Below are 16,789 nucleotides of genomic sequence, written 5' to 3'. Positions count from 1 at the left end.
GGCATCTAAAACCTAAGTTACTGTGAGCAGCAGATTTCTTCTTTCCACCTCTTATATATAGAATCATACAATAATTGTAAATTAAAACACTTCAAGATTCTTAAATATTTAATCTTGGCATCCTTTACTACAACATCCAATTTCCGAGCAAATGTATAGATATCCTCATATGTTGCTTTAAACTTTCAACTCTCCATGTATTTTAACACCAAAAATGATGTAAAAGGACCTACCAGAATTAAAACCAGTCATGCAGAGATAAGAAGGTAAAGCGAAGACCTCCAGCTAGGATAGTTTTAAAAAATCAAATTAATAATTTAGTAATGTGAAATATTTTACTATTTTCTCATATGAAGAAGATTATGCAAGAAATTGAAAGGCAAGGCAAGCAAGGCAAAACCACTATAGCCATAGGGTAAAAGTTTCAAAGCCATTAGCTTTTGTTTCCCTTCACGTCCTTCCTAGAATTTTATAAAATTGTATGTGCTTAGGTTTGTTGTATTTATTTCCAATCACAGATGGTCTACAATTGCTTTAGTTGCATTTGGATAAGTGTAATTATGTACTAGACCACATTTGTGTCACCTGTTCTGCTCATGACACACAGAAAATTACTTTCTACAGCTGGGATATACCCCATTCAGCTGGGATTGAGATAACCAAGAGACATATTCAATTGACTGTCATGGAAGAGTCAGTACCCTGATGAAGGAAGAAGGTACTCTGGGAAGCAGAAACTGTGGGAAGAAGTGCCTATGTAGCTGTGTTCCTGCATATGAGTTTGGAATTCAATGGCAAGAGGAGGCAGCAACCAGCAGTTACACACAGGAAAAAACAGCTCATCTTCCTCTACTGAGCACATGCAGCATAGAGCTTTTCCCCAGGGGAGCATCTTGACTGAGAATCCTCAGATCTCTCCTTCAAATAGGCAATAGATAATTGCAATAAATACAAAATATATGCACATACACTTACCCCTTACAGGTCTGCTCATCCATTAACAACCTGCAGCCTTCCAGCCAGGAATTAATTTTCAATAGACTTTTGAAGTAGTTATCTATAATTTGCTTCCAGAAAACGTGTGTTTACTTTGCAAAATCAAATGCATTTTTAGAACTTAGTTTTTTCCATAGGCCCTCTGTGTTTTGCTCTAAATGTGTCTATTATAGAAAAACACTGGCAAGCAGCTCTACAAATAAGAAGTACAATGGTCTATTTTGTATACTGCTTGGTTAAAGCTACACGACCATTATAACCAAAGCTCTTTTTACTCTTAGCAGTTTTGTCAAAAGCAGGGGAAATAAAGGTAGTTTACTGCCAGAAGAATAAAGCCAGGCACATAAATTCTTAGTACACTGTATCTCCTCAGAGCAGATGATGATCTTTTCTTAGCTCAGTAACATATAAAGACTAAATTCCAAAACCAAAATTACTCAAGGCTGCTTTTTTTGAGCAATTTCAAAGTTTATTATTGCTGATTACCATCTCACATTGAAAGCATGCTAGAGGACAGGAGGAGACTACAATCAGGAGAAATTCAGCTGCAGCTCTGCTAAAACCTGGTCAGGGATGGAAGAATAAAGCAGAATTTGTCAATTCCACTGCAGAGCACGCTCTCATTATTCTGTTCATGGAATCCAGTTTTCACCACCTCTGCTGTAAAATATTTTGATCAAAACTATGGTTTTGGTCGATGAAGTAGTGAATAGGTCTTCCAGTGCAATTGCCTATTTGAGGTAGATTTTGCTGGCAATTGGCTGAGCAAATTCCCACTTGCAATAGCAGCTGTGAACCCTGCTGAGGGCATCTGTTGGGTAGTTAATACTTGTTGGGAAGTATCTTGCTTTAAGTGTGTTTTGTTTACAAAAGAAATTCCTATGCTTTTTAACACAGTGTTAAAGACATTGTGCCTCCTGTTTATTTACATATAATGTTCGATCCATGTTGTCTTTGTTCACTTGTACTGATTTTCCTCCCTATGGGGGGCTAACATATTGAAAGGCTTTTTTGATTGCCTTCAAGTTGCAATTGAGTTATAATAATAACAGCTTAGGATACAGAAAGGTTATTCAATTAAGTATTATAAAAGACTGCTGACCCAATTTTTTCCTTTCTGGCCAACAAAAATAAGGAGAAACTCCATGGAAGGTAAAATTGAAATGGATATCAGTATAAGCAGGACCTACAAGAATTGTTTCTGTATCAGTAGCAAGAGCAGGACAGCCTGATCTCCTTTGGTGGCTGTCATTTTTTAAGGAGAATTGTCCATCCAGAGCCCACATACTCTGCAATAAATTCCTTTGCCCTGCAGGGGTTGTTGGAGCCACATTAATAGCCCTAAGCATGTAGAGAGATGTAAGTGTGAAACAGATGCAAGCTCTTTCATATTATTTTGCAAGTATAAAACCCAGGAATATGCAGCTCTGCGGATGCAGAAAAAGGGGTCACAACGGGGTATCTCTGTTAACAGCCCATCTCCAAAGCCTCTGAGGAATCCATACCGTCCTTTGTACAGTGAGCCAGGCCTCGCTCACCAGCACTTCTGAGGTTAACGTGCAACCCCAGGTGGATCAGACTTGAACAGCCGCAGACTCCAGTGATGAAGGAACCCTCCAGTGAACCCTGTTAGAGCAATCTGTAGGGAAATAACCTCCTCTTTGTCTACAGAAGCTGATCCTCAGCTGTTTAACTGCGTAAGTGGCTAACAAAATTCTTGCCTAAATACCTACAGAAATGCTGTCCAGTCCAAAAAGGTTCCCAAGTGCAGAGGTCCTTCTTTCAGGCATGTTTTAAATGGAGACTGAAGAAAAGTTTCAGCCCACACTCTTGCAGACGGAGGGCAGGACATGTGTAATACAAGCTTGCCCAAGTGGAAGCTGTTCATCAAGATAATAAACACTTCCAGTGTATATATAAAAGCAATGGCATATTTTTTTGATGACACTTTGAAGGTTTAAGAAGAAAACAGGAGATACTACACAGCTGAATTCTGATTGCATGAGTCATGCCACTTTGCATGAGTTGCAAGGCTCAGTTTGAATATAAAAACATTGGTGAAAACACATTCATGGACTAGTGCTATGCATTTAATGTTAAGTATGCAAGGATTTAATTTATCTTCCATTTGCAAACTAATATCTTATGTAGTAAAATATTTTCCAGAGTTACATGAACACATAATTTTGGAATAGCATCAGAAAAACCCAATATGATTATCAGTACTCTCCTTTTTTGCAGGATCTCTCCTTTCCCTCTGTTTTTCCATCAAACTACATTGGAAATCTAGGTGTTCAGCTCATGTGCTTATTAAACATGGTCCACATATTGTTATGTAAGTTACTTTGGTGAAGATGAATTTCCTGGTCACACCTTGCTCCTCCATTCTGTCCCAGTTCTGAAATTGTTTTCCAAATATGTTTTCAGAGAGACATGATTACCATTTCAGAAGTATGTATCTGACATAGGAGCTCACAAAAGTAAACATTTATTTAATACCAAGTAAATCTAAGGTCCTTCTGGGTGCAACTTGCAGAGCCAAGGCCCAAATCTGTTTATGTAAGCTGAACCTCAAAAGCAAGGCTTCCACAACCCTTAAAACAAAATGTGAGCTGAATCTGGACCTTTGCTGTATATTGAAAGTACTAAGGAAGCAGGCACTTTAGAGAAGTGACTCCACTTTTGAAAGGCTTATAGCTGTGTACAGAACCTACCATTTGCTATCGCCCTAATCTTAAGAGTTTTAATGCTGGGAATTAATATACCTACATTTAAGTTCTGACTGAGCCGTTCTTTACCCATGGGTACAATTGTGTCTCATACAGATGTACCGCAGTAACACTATCACTTTCATGCTGTTAGTTTAACTTCTGGTTTTTTTCTCTCATTTTCTGCCTAATTTCACAGGTGTGATGTATAGATGAAAGACGACCAGCTGAGCTTTTGCTTATCTCCTGGTTCTTACTCATATGGTTGTGAGCTCACAGTGTGTAAGACAAAAAGGTCTGAAGAAAATGCCACCAACATTTCAGAAGAACTGAACACTGGAGACATTTCTTAATTGTTTGAAAGTAATCACCACTTATTGGGGAAAACAAAAAACTAAAGCAAATCAGTGACAAAAATACCACAGAATTAAACTAAAAATGTAAATCAGGACCATCTTGGCAAAACCACACTGAATGCAGAAAGGCTCCTGCTAATATGCAAGAACAGTGACATCTTGTGGGGATTTACAGAAGTGAGTTCACAGAGGGACAGGGCAAACTAGTCTGTGACGTCAGGTAATTAAAGGAAACTCTACCTCGGTAGTTTATTTAATACATGTACCACTAATATTTGGTAGAAATTAGGCTTTATTGCTTTTATAATGAGGAATGAAAATTAAAAAAAGCAGATAAATAGCTAGTTAGAAAACCTTTGAAAACAAAAATTAATGGAGTGGGGTAGAATCCAAATAGCTCTGCAGCCATTTCCTCTGCTCTCCCAGGAAGTAGTTATAATTATCAATTAAATATTCCTCATCCAGAGTAATAATGGCATAAGGGAAAAGAGACTAAAAGAGGAATCATGTTGTAAAGGCATACAGTTGAACATAAAAATGACATCTATATTAAGTGGCTTTTAAAAACACACATATAAATATTTAATAAAGAAAGCATGAATAGTTATGTTGTTCCTTTCCACTGATTAACTAACTATGCCAAATTCATTATATGTACTTCGTGAGAAAGCAAAGTTATATCACAATGGAAAATTAATATATCCTACTTGCCAGTACAATGTGCAAGATTTGGACCCCTCAGATTGCATCAGAGTATTTGAGTTCCAGGAATAAATCTTCAGCGGCTATAAAGTGTCATAACTCAGCCAAGACACTCAACTCTGACAGCTTACAAGCAAAAATGTTCTGATTTTTTTTGACAAGTTTGCACCCAACTAAGTTATAAAAACATAACATTTACAACTTGGAAGATGATTGATTTTCCTACCATGATGTTCATGTGTTCCTCTTACTTTCTTTTACCTGAGTAACCTAAGTAAACAGATTACAAGGCAATTTAAACATATTAGCTAATACAAGGTTTACTGGACTTCTCATATATAGAAATGTACTTTGACACTATTTGCAGTTTTACAAATACAAAATGAATAAGAATTTTAAAACATATTTACTGAGCAGCCATGTTTTGATATCTGTACAGATCAACAGGTGCTGTGGAATTATGTACAGAATTTATAATTTAATTTTTAAACAGCTTTTGTGCAACCTGACTGTAATGTGCATTTAAAGAACCGCTGTCAACATCACACATCTGTAATTTACAGGTGCCAGAAATGGAGAATACAGAAACAGCTCCTAAAATAATACTGTGCTATGCAGACATCAGTACATAATTCCAATAGTGCATATTAATCAATGTCTGATGAGGAATAATAGCTGCTAATACAGACACGGGCATTTACAGGTATTAGGTTTGTTAGAGTAAGTATGGATGAATGAACTTTTCCATATATAAACAGTAAAAGAAAGAGCTTGAAGTAGGAAGTTATACAATAATGTAAACCAGAATTTTATGTAATATATAACAAAACTTTCAATTTAACTTGCAGGAGATAAACATAGTTGGAAAAAATCCTTTACAGTAACAAAAAATCCTTTACTGTGGCAATGAAACCATTCAGAAGCATTGTCAAATCAAAGGTAATTTGGTTTTATTTTATAATCATAACAACTGAAAGAAAAAAAAAAAAAAAAGAAAATCAACACGAAGAGAATTTAGTTTATCTCTGATAGCTGTTAGTGTACTTCTGTGTTATTGTATCTGTCAGATGTCTCCTCTTCTTTTTGTGCCCTATTCACGCTATCCCATTTGATTTTTCTTTAAGTTTCTTTAGTCCAGCATGAATCCACAGACACTAAAGCACAGTGAATATGCAATCTGCAAACTGGTGAGTGAAAACCCATAGGAATATAATCACTTTTACGAGGTAAGCTTGGAGTAACTTGGAGGAGAGAACTTGCGCTTCAAGTACTTGAGAATGTAAAGTGGAAGACAGCTTACAACAGTGATTGCTGACACTTTCCACAGGAAGGTCACAGTTGTGATAAAGGCAACATCTGCAGAAACAAAAAGGGAAAATCAGTAATGGGAGTCAGTAACATGGAAACTGGAATTTCCACAGCGTAAAGTTGTGGGCCTGATATTTCTAGGTCTAAGAGATTTTAGCCTCCTAGCAGCTGTGACTTTCTCCCAAGGAAAAGTTTCTCAAGAAAGCTTCTTCTCAAAACAATTCTTGGCATCCTTGCCCAAAACAATCTTTCTCCAGGTGGTATTTTGCTGTTTCTCTAGTTTCACCAATGGGATTAGAGAGGTGTCGTTCCTATTCACCAATCATGTTACATCTGTATTGGAACACCTTATAAAAGGTAGTAATAATTAGACAATAAGGCCTTTTCTATACTCTTTACCTTCTGAAATATTTAGAGTCTCTCGTCTTTCATGTCCTACAATGACATAAAGTCAATAAAAGTCTTTTAAATGCTTGCTTATGCTGTTGTCCAATAAAAAAAATAGAAAAGGGCAATAAAGCAAGAGAAAGTTAACCTCAGCCTTTTGCTTTTGCCAATTATTTTTTTTAGACAGGAACTTCAGAATTTTTTTACGGTCTTTACACTGTTTTGCAGCTTGAGCAATTTTTAGGGGAAACAGAATCTCAGTTTAAAAGCAAGACTCTGATAATAAAAAGTCAATTCAGCTTATTTTTCTGCCAGTAAGAATGATTTTTCCCACTATAAATTCCCACCCCAAAATTTTGCTCTTTGGATCTTTTATTCTGTATTGATTATTTTTCTTACAACATCTACGTCGAATGATTCTTAAAAACATAGAGATTAAATTAGAGCCCAAAAATTTCAAGGAAAAACAATGTTGTGATATTGCTACAAGCCACATGGAAAAGCTAATTGTTTATGACAAAAAAGTAACAAGAATGCTGACACATTATGCTTGCTAATGATTTTTTTTTACCCTATTTGTGATTAGGTCATTCTTAATTATGATGGAAAGATCCCAGAACTCAGGGAACCCAAAGAATTTAATTTTTTTAAAATTTTCCCCATTATTTACAAATGCATATATTAAGAAATTTGCTACTTGAGTGAATCTTTAAAGATCAAAAACGAAAAGCCAACCCGAAGCTTCAAGAAAAGTTAAACTTCACCTACCTAAGAAAGCTCCAAAAGACACTCTGCCTATACCTGTTTCACAAAGAGGGAAAATGAAAGGATAGATTTACAGAAAATACAAAAGTTATGCAAAAAACCCCAAAAGAACAACAACAACAAAAACCACAAAAACAAGACCCCTAACAAACCCAAACAGGTTAGCTCACAAAGAGGAAATGAAAAAGTTGTTAGTAGCATTAACTGCATTAGTATTGCCTTTCACATGTCAATCAGATTATTTTAAGAGGCAATTAAATCAAAACACTTTGAAAACATAGAGATTTCATATTTGGTCATGTTTTAAGACTGTGAATAGATTGGCACTTTTCTTCCATTTTACTTCAAGATATACTTTACTGTATAAACAACTTGATCATGTGAATGAAAATTCACTTCAGAAAATGCAATAAAGAAATGCTTTACTGCTCCGACTCTGCTCATTAAAAATACTTTGCATATTAAATTACAATGTATAAATTTGTTATGCAATTTTAGCTTAAGCCTGCTTAGACATACTGAAATCCCATGTAACCTATCATAGACACTCTAAAAAGGCCACTGTGTGCAATTAACTCAGAAACATAAAAATTAATTTACTTTCATGAGTCAGAGCTGTAGAACAGTATCAAATATTTTTGCCTTTCTAATTTGAGTGCCATGTCATCATATAATTTCTCTGGAAGGAGATGATCTATATAAGCAACATCACTGAAATAAGTTTATTTGCCAGTGAAGTCAAGCACTACTGGTCTGGATCATTTTCCTCATCCATGGAAGTCCTTCTATATCTGAAACTGCAAACCATCACTTAGGTATATGCTACATCACATACACAAAAAAGCTCCCACCCCCCATTATAACAGGACAGATTAAATAAGAATAAAGCATTAAACAGAAGTGAGACCAAGGGAAAGGCATTTTCTCAGATTAACTGGTGAATAACGCGCAGTAAAATACATCTTTACAAAATCTCATGAAACTGCAGCCTTTTTAGTACTCTCAAATAAAAAAATAGGGAAGTTAAGTCCCTGGGTTTTGAGAAGCCATGCAACCATTTATGTTTGGGCTTGCTCAGCAAACACATGAGCACAGAGAGGAAAACACTCCCCTTTACAGAAAAGTTTGCATGAAACAAAGTTCCTGTGGTTTTTACACCTTTGTGAATATGATCTAAAAGTGTTTTCCACAGAACACCAGAAAGGATGGAAGGACTGGCTGTCACCAATACTCCAGAGTTTCAAAGGTAAGATTGCAAGTTCTGCTTTATGAAGTTCCTGGAAGCCTGGACTCAAGTGCAAGTACCTTTATTTGTTCCTTTAATTGGTAATCTGACTGTGGAGATTCAAAAATCAACCCAATAAGCTCTATGAATGTGTCTGTGCATCAGTGTCAGAGAGAACAAAAGGGTGCCCTGGCAAACCTGAAAAAAGTACAATACAGGTACCAAGCCCAGCAGGGTTGTTTCTTCACTAAAATTTGACTCCTGAGAAATTGAAGAAGTAAACAGAATGCCTGGGACAGCACTGAAGCATTTACTGATTAAATAAATAATTATATAATGCACACACACTACCCTAGCATTGAACACCTGGGAACTAAGAGAGAGAGTGTAGGCAGAATTTTAACACTTCTAGAAACAGTCATGTAATGCTAAATTCTGCTGTGTGAAAGGACAGGTGAAGAAGGGCAACCCTGTACTCATCAGATCCTAAAAGGCAAAGAAGAAGGAGCTGGATTCTGCCTCTAATGAGGTGTAATTAAAGCTGTTATGTATATTTCTGTAAGTTACATTTGCAAAATCACACCGAGACACTTTATTTTTACTAAAGGATAGGTTGATCCAAGAAGAAATAGGTATTATTTTGATATTCAGATTTTTGACCGCTAAGATTAGCGGTTAAAATGTGTTCTTTCATCTTGTGAGCTAAAAACAATCAGAACCTTAAGACACAGTATGGCACACCAAAACTTAAAGAAAAACAAGCTTAATACAAGCTTACTGTAATTATGAAGCAATGGTTCCTATATAAGGTAACTTTCCTACGAGGCTGCTACGTCACTCCCTAACATTACTTCAGCAATTTTCGCCTCGTGAGTTAGATCTGACAAGGTCTACTTGGTCTGGTGTACAAAATAATGCACTAATTCAGTGAAAGATCTCAATTTTTTACAAATTGCATCTATTTTCAATAGTGCAAATCTCAAAGCCAATTTAAGGTATGCAATTTGGACTGTCAATATCAGACAAAGGATGGAAAAGGCATTAGTGGTTTGAGTAAAGTTTATCATCTAGATAAACCATACTAACCAGATAAAGATTGTTGCATTCTAGGAGAAAAGGGTAAGAGAATACTTTAACCCAACATTAATTAGGCCTAATTTGGACTCAGTTATATTTCTTATAAAGAAAGCTGCATTTCAAAACATCATCTATTCTTAATTGAAAAAAAAAAGGAAGAGAAAAGTTATTAAAAATACAAACCAGTTCTTTGCTAAAATACTTTTACTCACCAAAGTATTCATTTAGAAATGCAAGAGAGGCCACATAGCAGCCGAGACTGAGGAATTCAGCCACCACCATTAACCAGTGCCATGTTCGTATGGTCAGTGCAACCATCAAGAGCTCAGTCAAGATGAGGGCAGTGAAGGAAATGGCAACAACGTGCACAAATTCTGATTCAAAAAGCAGCAGGGCTCCATACATCAGAATACCACCTGTGTAGGGTAGAGAGGTGCACAAGGCTGGCAATACACTCTGCAGTAAAATTTCACTTTACCTGTTTTCACAACTGCACACTGAATATTTGATTGCTCATTATGAGAATTTGTCCAACATTTGTTTATAACATTGATCTTTCTAAAGGAAGGATATTTGCTGTACTTTGTACATGTGAAATAAGCCAACGGAATTAAAGCCATACAGAAATAAAACTATTAGAAAATTAAACACCTTTTAGTGCAATATATCTGATGAACTGCTAATTAACCTCATTTTGTCAATTGCTGCAAATGAGGTATTGTTGAAAGTGTAATTATTTTTAACTGATTACATAATTCAGATTTCTTCAACAGTACTTCTGTCATTCAGTGAAAGAAAATTACTGTGTAAACACATGCAATGTGATAAGCCCTCATTTTCTGGATTATCATTTAATTAAAAACATGTCATTTTTTAGGCAACATGCACCAATAAAAATACCAATCACACTCTGTTTTGAATAAGCCTGGAACAGTACAGGAACAGTACAGCTGAAAAACAATATTCCTAATAGCAGACAAAAATTTCCCAGTTCAGCAAAATTAGGACTCTCTCCTACCTTGGTAAATACTGATTAAAACCCAGATGAGGAAAGTCTTAAACGACAAAGATCTTCCCTGAGGGAAACATGTGAGAGGACAGTTAAACACAACTTAAAAAAAATAAATCTACTCAGCTCATATATTTTTAATAGTTCATTGCTAGAGAAACATTTTACAAGTAAAATAAGCAGTATTTGAAGTGATAAAGGCTACAAAGCTTCTCCTTGTTTTAATGACTCTTCATTACAAGCTTGTATAAAAAATGCACAAAGTTTAAATATGGGAGTAAGAACTTAAGGCCTTAAACAGAAGAGATACTTTAGCTTGCAATGCTCTCTCTGGTTCTCAGAATGATAAATACAGTAAAATTATTTTATTTTTTATTTGTAAAACACAGTCTTCAAAGCAACTACAGCATTGCGTACCTACTGACCAAAACCTTAAGCAAATCTGCAGTTCTTTACTAGTAACTTCTAAACGTTGGATAAACTGCCCATTTGCTTTCATAGAATAAATTTATGAGCATGGCAATTTTCAGCAAGTAACTATTACAAAATAAATTTTAAATCTTTTGATTGTGAATGGTACAGACTGAAACATACGCAAAAATCAAAGAATAAATGCAGTACATGTGATACGACTCCTGCGTTCTGTGCGGATACTGATGAAATATGTTAGAACTGAAGAGTTGAAAGGATACACATTTTAAAGGATAAAGTGGCAAACGAAGCAGCCATTTTGCCACAAAAGAAACCATCAGTCCAGAACAGGCAAGAATCAGCACTTCTTCATTAGTGTAGCAAGTTCCAAGTTCTGTGAACAGCTTTCCACAGGCAAGTTTATGACTCTGTTTAGCAGGTGAACACCATGCTTTTTTGAGTTTGACCATGGACTGAAATCTCAGAAACTTTAAAGATTCTCAAGCAGAGAAATAACCAAGATCTCCAACTGAGGAAAAAAAAATTGATCCCAGACGAACATAGTTAACAGCTAATTTAGGTGCAATTAAAAAGACTTGGAAAAGTTTGGATGTTCTTTAACTAGAGTCTGCTTCTGAACTTTTAGAAACATCTTTGAAGAATTTACTCTCCCTAAAAAAAGACCGTCCATTTCTGTCTTGGATCATAACTTTCCTAGCTGACAGCTAAGGATGAAGAAGTAGCACTTTTCAAAAAACTCATTAAAACAGAATCTGGAGATTTATTTCACTCTTTTGATTGAAGAAAATATAAAATTTGATTGTTTGCAAGTATGTGCAAACACAAAGAAAGCAGTATCTATGGATGACTGAGTCAGATATATCAGTTATAAATATCTGTTATTTAAAATAAGACAGTTTTTGGAGACATCAGCAGTGGTATCTGCATGTTAGGAAAAAATAAATCTATAAATTAATCTACCAGTTAAAAAGGAAAAAATAAGATGTCAATATGTAAACATACATTTGGGGCCAGAGTCAATGCTGCTTTATCAACATACCTTCAGGTTTGAATTATGTCAGTACAACCACTGGTGACTGGAGAAATGTATTAATAAAAATTATTGAAATGTTTGGTACTGTGGATTATTTTAATAGTACAGAAGGTGGCAATAGTTGTGTAATCTGTCTTGCTTGAAATCCCTTAAGAAAATGATTACACAAATTTCCAGTTTTGCACACTGGAGATTCCAGCATTCGTTTGTAGCTGAGCACTGAGGACATTCATACCTTTGTGAGATCCTTATAAAGTTCTGGATATAGCAATGCCATTTCTGGCTTCACATCTTGATCCAATACTAGAGAGAAGACTGGAAACATAGTATATATGGTTGCATACCTAGAAGAAAGGAAAGAACACACATTAACACTTTTGTATGATATAATTTTAAACTGTTCTACTGAGTTGAATTATTCTTTTTATGGAAGCGAAATTAAACTGCTTCTTTTTCCCAGTACTTAGGCAGCTTATCAATACAGCTTTCACATGCAACCTACTCTTGTGGTTTTGGGAGCTGTCAGTTGTGAGAAGTTACAGAGGTCTTATACACTCAAAACCAATAAACACATTTCTTTTTTCTATCACCCAAGCTTATCACCTGTTACCATATGACTCCCTGTGCACTTGCACTTTGGACAACCAGTCCAAAGACCTGACATTTAAATTCATCTACAGATGGATGCATGAAAACTGAAGAAAAAAAAGAGCACTATATTCTGGACAACCTGGAGAAGGTAGGTAGATGAATAAGAGTCTTGACAGCTCTGTAAGTGGCTTTGGGTTTTATTGTACACATGCCAGATACACACTTTCATATGTACTTCCCTGGAACTTAGCACAACTCCTGCAAACATTTTAGAGACATCTACTGTTTTCCTCTGCAAAATCTGGTGTAATCAGACCATGATTTGACTTAAGATTTAAATTACTTTTGATTTAGGTTGTTATTACTTACAAGGAGAATAAAAAGCAGCTCTTAGGTTAGTAGGGACAGAGAACAGGGACAAACCTAACATATGCACAGCCCTCAGCTGTGTAACTTGGGGAACCATATTAGTAAACCAGCTGATGCAACATTATCAAGGTACTCCTCATGCTGCACATACTCACATGAATGGAAATCTATGTGGCAAACATGGATAGGGCACTCAGAGGAAATTTCATAGTAGCTTCAGCTCCATTTTCAAATAAAACCCCATGATTCTTACTGACGTTTGTAGATCAGTCTGTGTGACAGCTGAAGCTGGGCTGGTCTGGGAGATTTTCTTTATTGTTTTCACCCTGTATGCGGTGTATGTAGGTTCTATAGTATCTTCTTCTAAGGCTATGCAGATCCCTCTCTCCAGAGAGCTGATAATGAGACTTCCCCCCTCATATAGTGCATATCCAACCTAGTGTGACTTTTCTTGGTATACTCATCCCATGTTTTGGTAGTGTACCCATGATAAATGCATGGAAAACATGGATGACACTAAGGTGTTACTTAACCAGTTAGTTTGCTGCATTTAATACCAGATATCATAACTGTTGCTTTGACTTACCCTACCATTAGGAATCCTTGGTACAAGGGAACAGATGCAAAGTAGAAGACTGATGAAAATACAGCCTACAAGAAGCAGATAATTAATTATTTAATATAATTCTATATACAAAGCAATACAACATAGAAAAAATAACAATACTGGTTAATTAGGATTTTGTGACATTTCAAAGACAGACATAGGGATTTTAACTATTCAGAAAGCAAAGTTTTAAATACCTGCATAGTTGAAATAATAAGGCCTCGGTGCATGACAAATTGACCAAGCGCTGCTGATCTTTTGTAACTGTTTCGACCATGTACCATCAATAGCCTACCTATGTGTTTAAACTGTGTGATAGAAAAGTCAGCTGCTAGAGAAGCTTGTTTTCCCTCCTAGAACAAAAGAAAAATATTTCAAATATGAAACCCAGTGTAAAAGATGTGTATCAAGTTTTAATATTGTAAGCAATAATTAATTTAAAAAGTAAAGTTTGTTCTGTCTTTGAAAATCAACCCTGCAGTGAGACATGACCATTTTTTGTGCATATTCTAAGATGCAGTGGGCCGTAACAACTAAGTTTAATTGCTTCTCCTGCTTCTTCCAGGTAAATGCTACACAGAAATAACTGTAGTTTTTTCTGCTTTCAGAAAAGATAAAGCAGAAGACTTAAAAGCAAGAATACTAAAGCCTAAACATTCTTATCAAATTGAAGAATACTTTAATTAGAAATTATCAAATCACTGTGGTTTAAGAATAAAGCTTCTAATCACATTCTACTAGGCTGCTATGTGACACACATTTCACAATGAAACTCTTAACATTACCTTGCCTTCAATTCCAATTCCACAGTCTGCTGCTTGGATCATGCTGACATCATTTCCTCCATCACCTGGAAAAGGTCACTGCAATATTCAGTTCTTCAGAGTTTTTATTCTCCTGGCCTTACAGTATTTGAGAAACCTCTCACATACCTTTAAATTCTTACAATTAATCTATGACTTAGGATTAATTACTTCAGTAATCAAGACCTTCTTGCAGAATAGAGAAGATAACCACACCTTTCTCATGGAATAGCATTTTGTGCCACAACTACACAATACCTGGGTGTTGGTAAAGAAGTCTCTCTGATTCTGTTTCAGCTATTTCTCTGTGGTGCCATCTGCTGATTACATTTATTACAAATTTTACCAGGAGGATTGCGCCAAGAGTTACCTATTGCACATGTGCGTTTCCCAGTGTGATGCTGTAACAGTTTCACAATGTGCGCTTTCTGGGTGGGAGAACATCGGCAGCACACTACAGCAGGACACTGACAAGCCAGCTCTACAAATTCATGCTCGTAATACTTCAGGCAAACCTGAGGAAAAAAAAAAGTGCTTGGATTAATATACATTTAAATATTACTACATGTAGCCCAACAGAAAAACACAGTATAAAGATTTTTTTAATAAAGTTTTCCATGTACAACATCCAACTGGGAGAAAAAAAAAGAAAGACCGATTCTCCTGACTGTGGCTTTATTATTTTTAAAATCAAAAAGAATGTCAGTTTGAGCACCAACATGCTTTGAGGTTAAGAGAACAGACACTACTAAAGCATGCTGTATACAAATTCCATTCTGTTACTGTACAGAAAACTAGAAAGCCAGTAACACTTGCACATCTACAACACATATCATCTAATTTGCACTCAGTGATAAGCAACAATATATCTAAGGACTGCTAAAAATTTGGGCAAATACTTGAAAAAAGAGCGTGAAGATGCTGATATGTTACTTTCTGAGCATAAGCATATAAATAATTTGACAGAAACCAAATTTTTACCTCAAGTGAGTCCCCAGATATCACCAAGGCACAGTCATGCTTCCTCCTAAAAGCATTTAGTTCTAAGTGAGCCTCTCCTCGAGTGGCAACCTTCAACAAAAAACACTCAGTTAAAAGATTTTGTTATATTCTTAAAAAAACCCTGCCTTAACAAATCAAGTTTTGAAAACTCATACCCAGAAGCCTTGGTTTGAGTGTTTTATCCCACTGCAAGTCTAATACCCATGGAATTTTACTATAAGCCTCAAATCTTATGAAGTGAAAGAGTAATCCTCAAACAAGTAAAATCTGTGTAAGTCATCTTAGGTGGCTCCTCACCGAAGTTTGCAAGGGCTAAAATAGTAATGAATTAATTATATTAAAATATCTGAATTTTGAGCTGGCCTGAGTCTTTTCATTCTGGCAGGTCTAGAGAAAAATAGAAAAATTTCCTGAGCAAACCTAATTGTTTTTGTTTATTAACCAGTAAAATATCCTCTTAACACATAAAGTGTTACTATTAATTGTTCCTTCAGTTTCTGTAACCAGGCACAGATTTCAAAGGGTACATAAAGATGCTCATTACTACTAATTCTTTTGGATCTTGCATGACTCTGAAGACAGGACGAAGTTGCATAATATGAAATAATTACATAATAGATTTTTAAATTTACATTAATTACTTCAGAAAGGCCCAGCTGTGAAATGCAAAAAACAGTCAAAAGGTTACCAAATGCATTTTGAAGGGTTTTGAGCTATAAACAGAATACGAAAAATTGAAATTATAGCCAGATTTTGAGAAGACTGACAGGTTTGGGTGTGGTGCTTGTTTGTTTTTGTTTTGTTTTGTTTCCCCTCGCCAAAAATATCTACGTATTTTAGAGCTATCATGCTAGCAAAGTTCCAAGCACAGAATAAAACATAAGCTCTCACTACACTTTTAATTTTGTCTCTGTCACCACTTTGATTAAATAAGTTTTAAGATATATGAATCTTAATTACATTAAATGTTTTATCCTTGACACACTACTACCCAGCCAGATGCAGTTCAAAGAACCTCTCTCTTTCCAGACACGCTCTACTACCCATAAAATTTGAGTTACATTTAAAAGTCCCTGCCAATTGGAAAACCCATACACATGCCCCAATTCAGATTTTTTTTCTTCTTTCCCACAATTAAGCATGTAAAGAGAAACCTCCCTGTCTGACGGCTGTTAGGAACACCAGACTGTGTTGGCCTAGTACAGTCTATCTGCATTGCAGCGATGAAGAGATGTCAGCACTTATGCAGCTTGCTGATGAGCAGTGATTGTCCTCTCCATTCTACATTGCACCTAACAGAATGCTCTTTCAAAACAAACTTGCAAATACCTTCACAATTACAAACTGTAGAAGCTGAGACTTCTAAGAATAAACAGTTTTGTTAAAAACAAAACACAGCGTTTTGGAAAGAGAGTAGCA

The 16,789-nt window shown here is 35.7% G+C and overlaps 1 protein-coding gene across 1 annotated transcript in view; it reads right to left on the bottom strand.

Moving 5' to 3' along the window:
* Window positions 1-4,037: 4,037 nt before the first annotated feature.
* Window positions 4,038-16,789, bottom strand: part of ATP9B (ATPase phospholipid transporting 9B (putative)) — a 154,761-nt gene continuing 142,009 nt past the window's right edge. Inside the window, exons 19-28 of the mRNA XM_040056904.1 lie at window positions 15,350-15,439; window positions 14,739-14,883; window positions 14,351-14,415; window positions 13,763-13,918; window positions 13,545-13,609; window positions 12,234-12,342; window positions 10,543-10,600; window positions 9,737-9,940; window positions 7,226-7,258; window positions 4,038-6,118 (exon numbers count right to left, since the gene is read on the bottom strand). Coding sequence (XP_039912838.1) covers window positions 5,982-6,118; window positions 7,226-7,258; window positions 9,737-9,940; window positions 10,543-10,600; window positions 12,234-12,342; window positions 13,545-13,609; window positions 13,763-13,918; window positions 14,351-14,415; window positions 14,739-14,883; window positions 15,350-15,439 — 1,062 coding nt within the window. The 3' untranslated portion in view covers window positions 4,038-5,981. The remainder of the gene's footprint in view (window positions 6,119-7,225; window positions 7,259-9,736; window positions 9,941-10,542; window positions 10,601-12,233; window positions 12,343-13,544; window positions 13,610-13,762; window positions 13,919-14,350; window positions 14,416-14,738; window positions 14,884-15,349; window positions 15,440-16,789) is intronic.

Source organism: Hirundo rustica, chromosome 1, assembly GCF_015227805.2.
Source record: "Hirundo rustica isolate bHirRus1 chromosome 1, bHirRus1.pri.v3, whole genome shotgun sequence".
In the NCBI taxonomy this organism is placed as follows: domain Eukaryota; kingdom Metazoa; phylum Chordata; class Aves; order Passeriformes; family Hirundinidae; genus Hirundo; species Hirundo rustica.
Note: the sequence above shows the minus strand (reverse complement) of the source record. Positions and strands in the feature narration are given on the sequence as shown.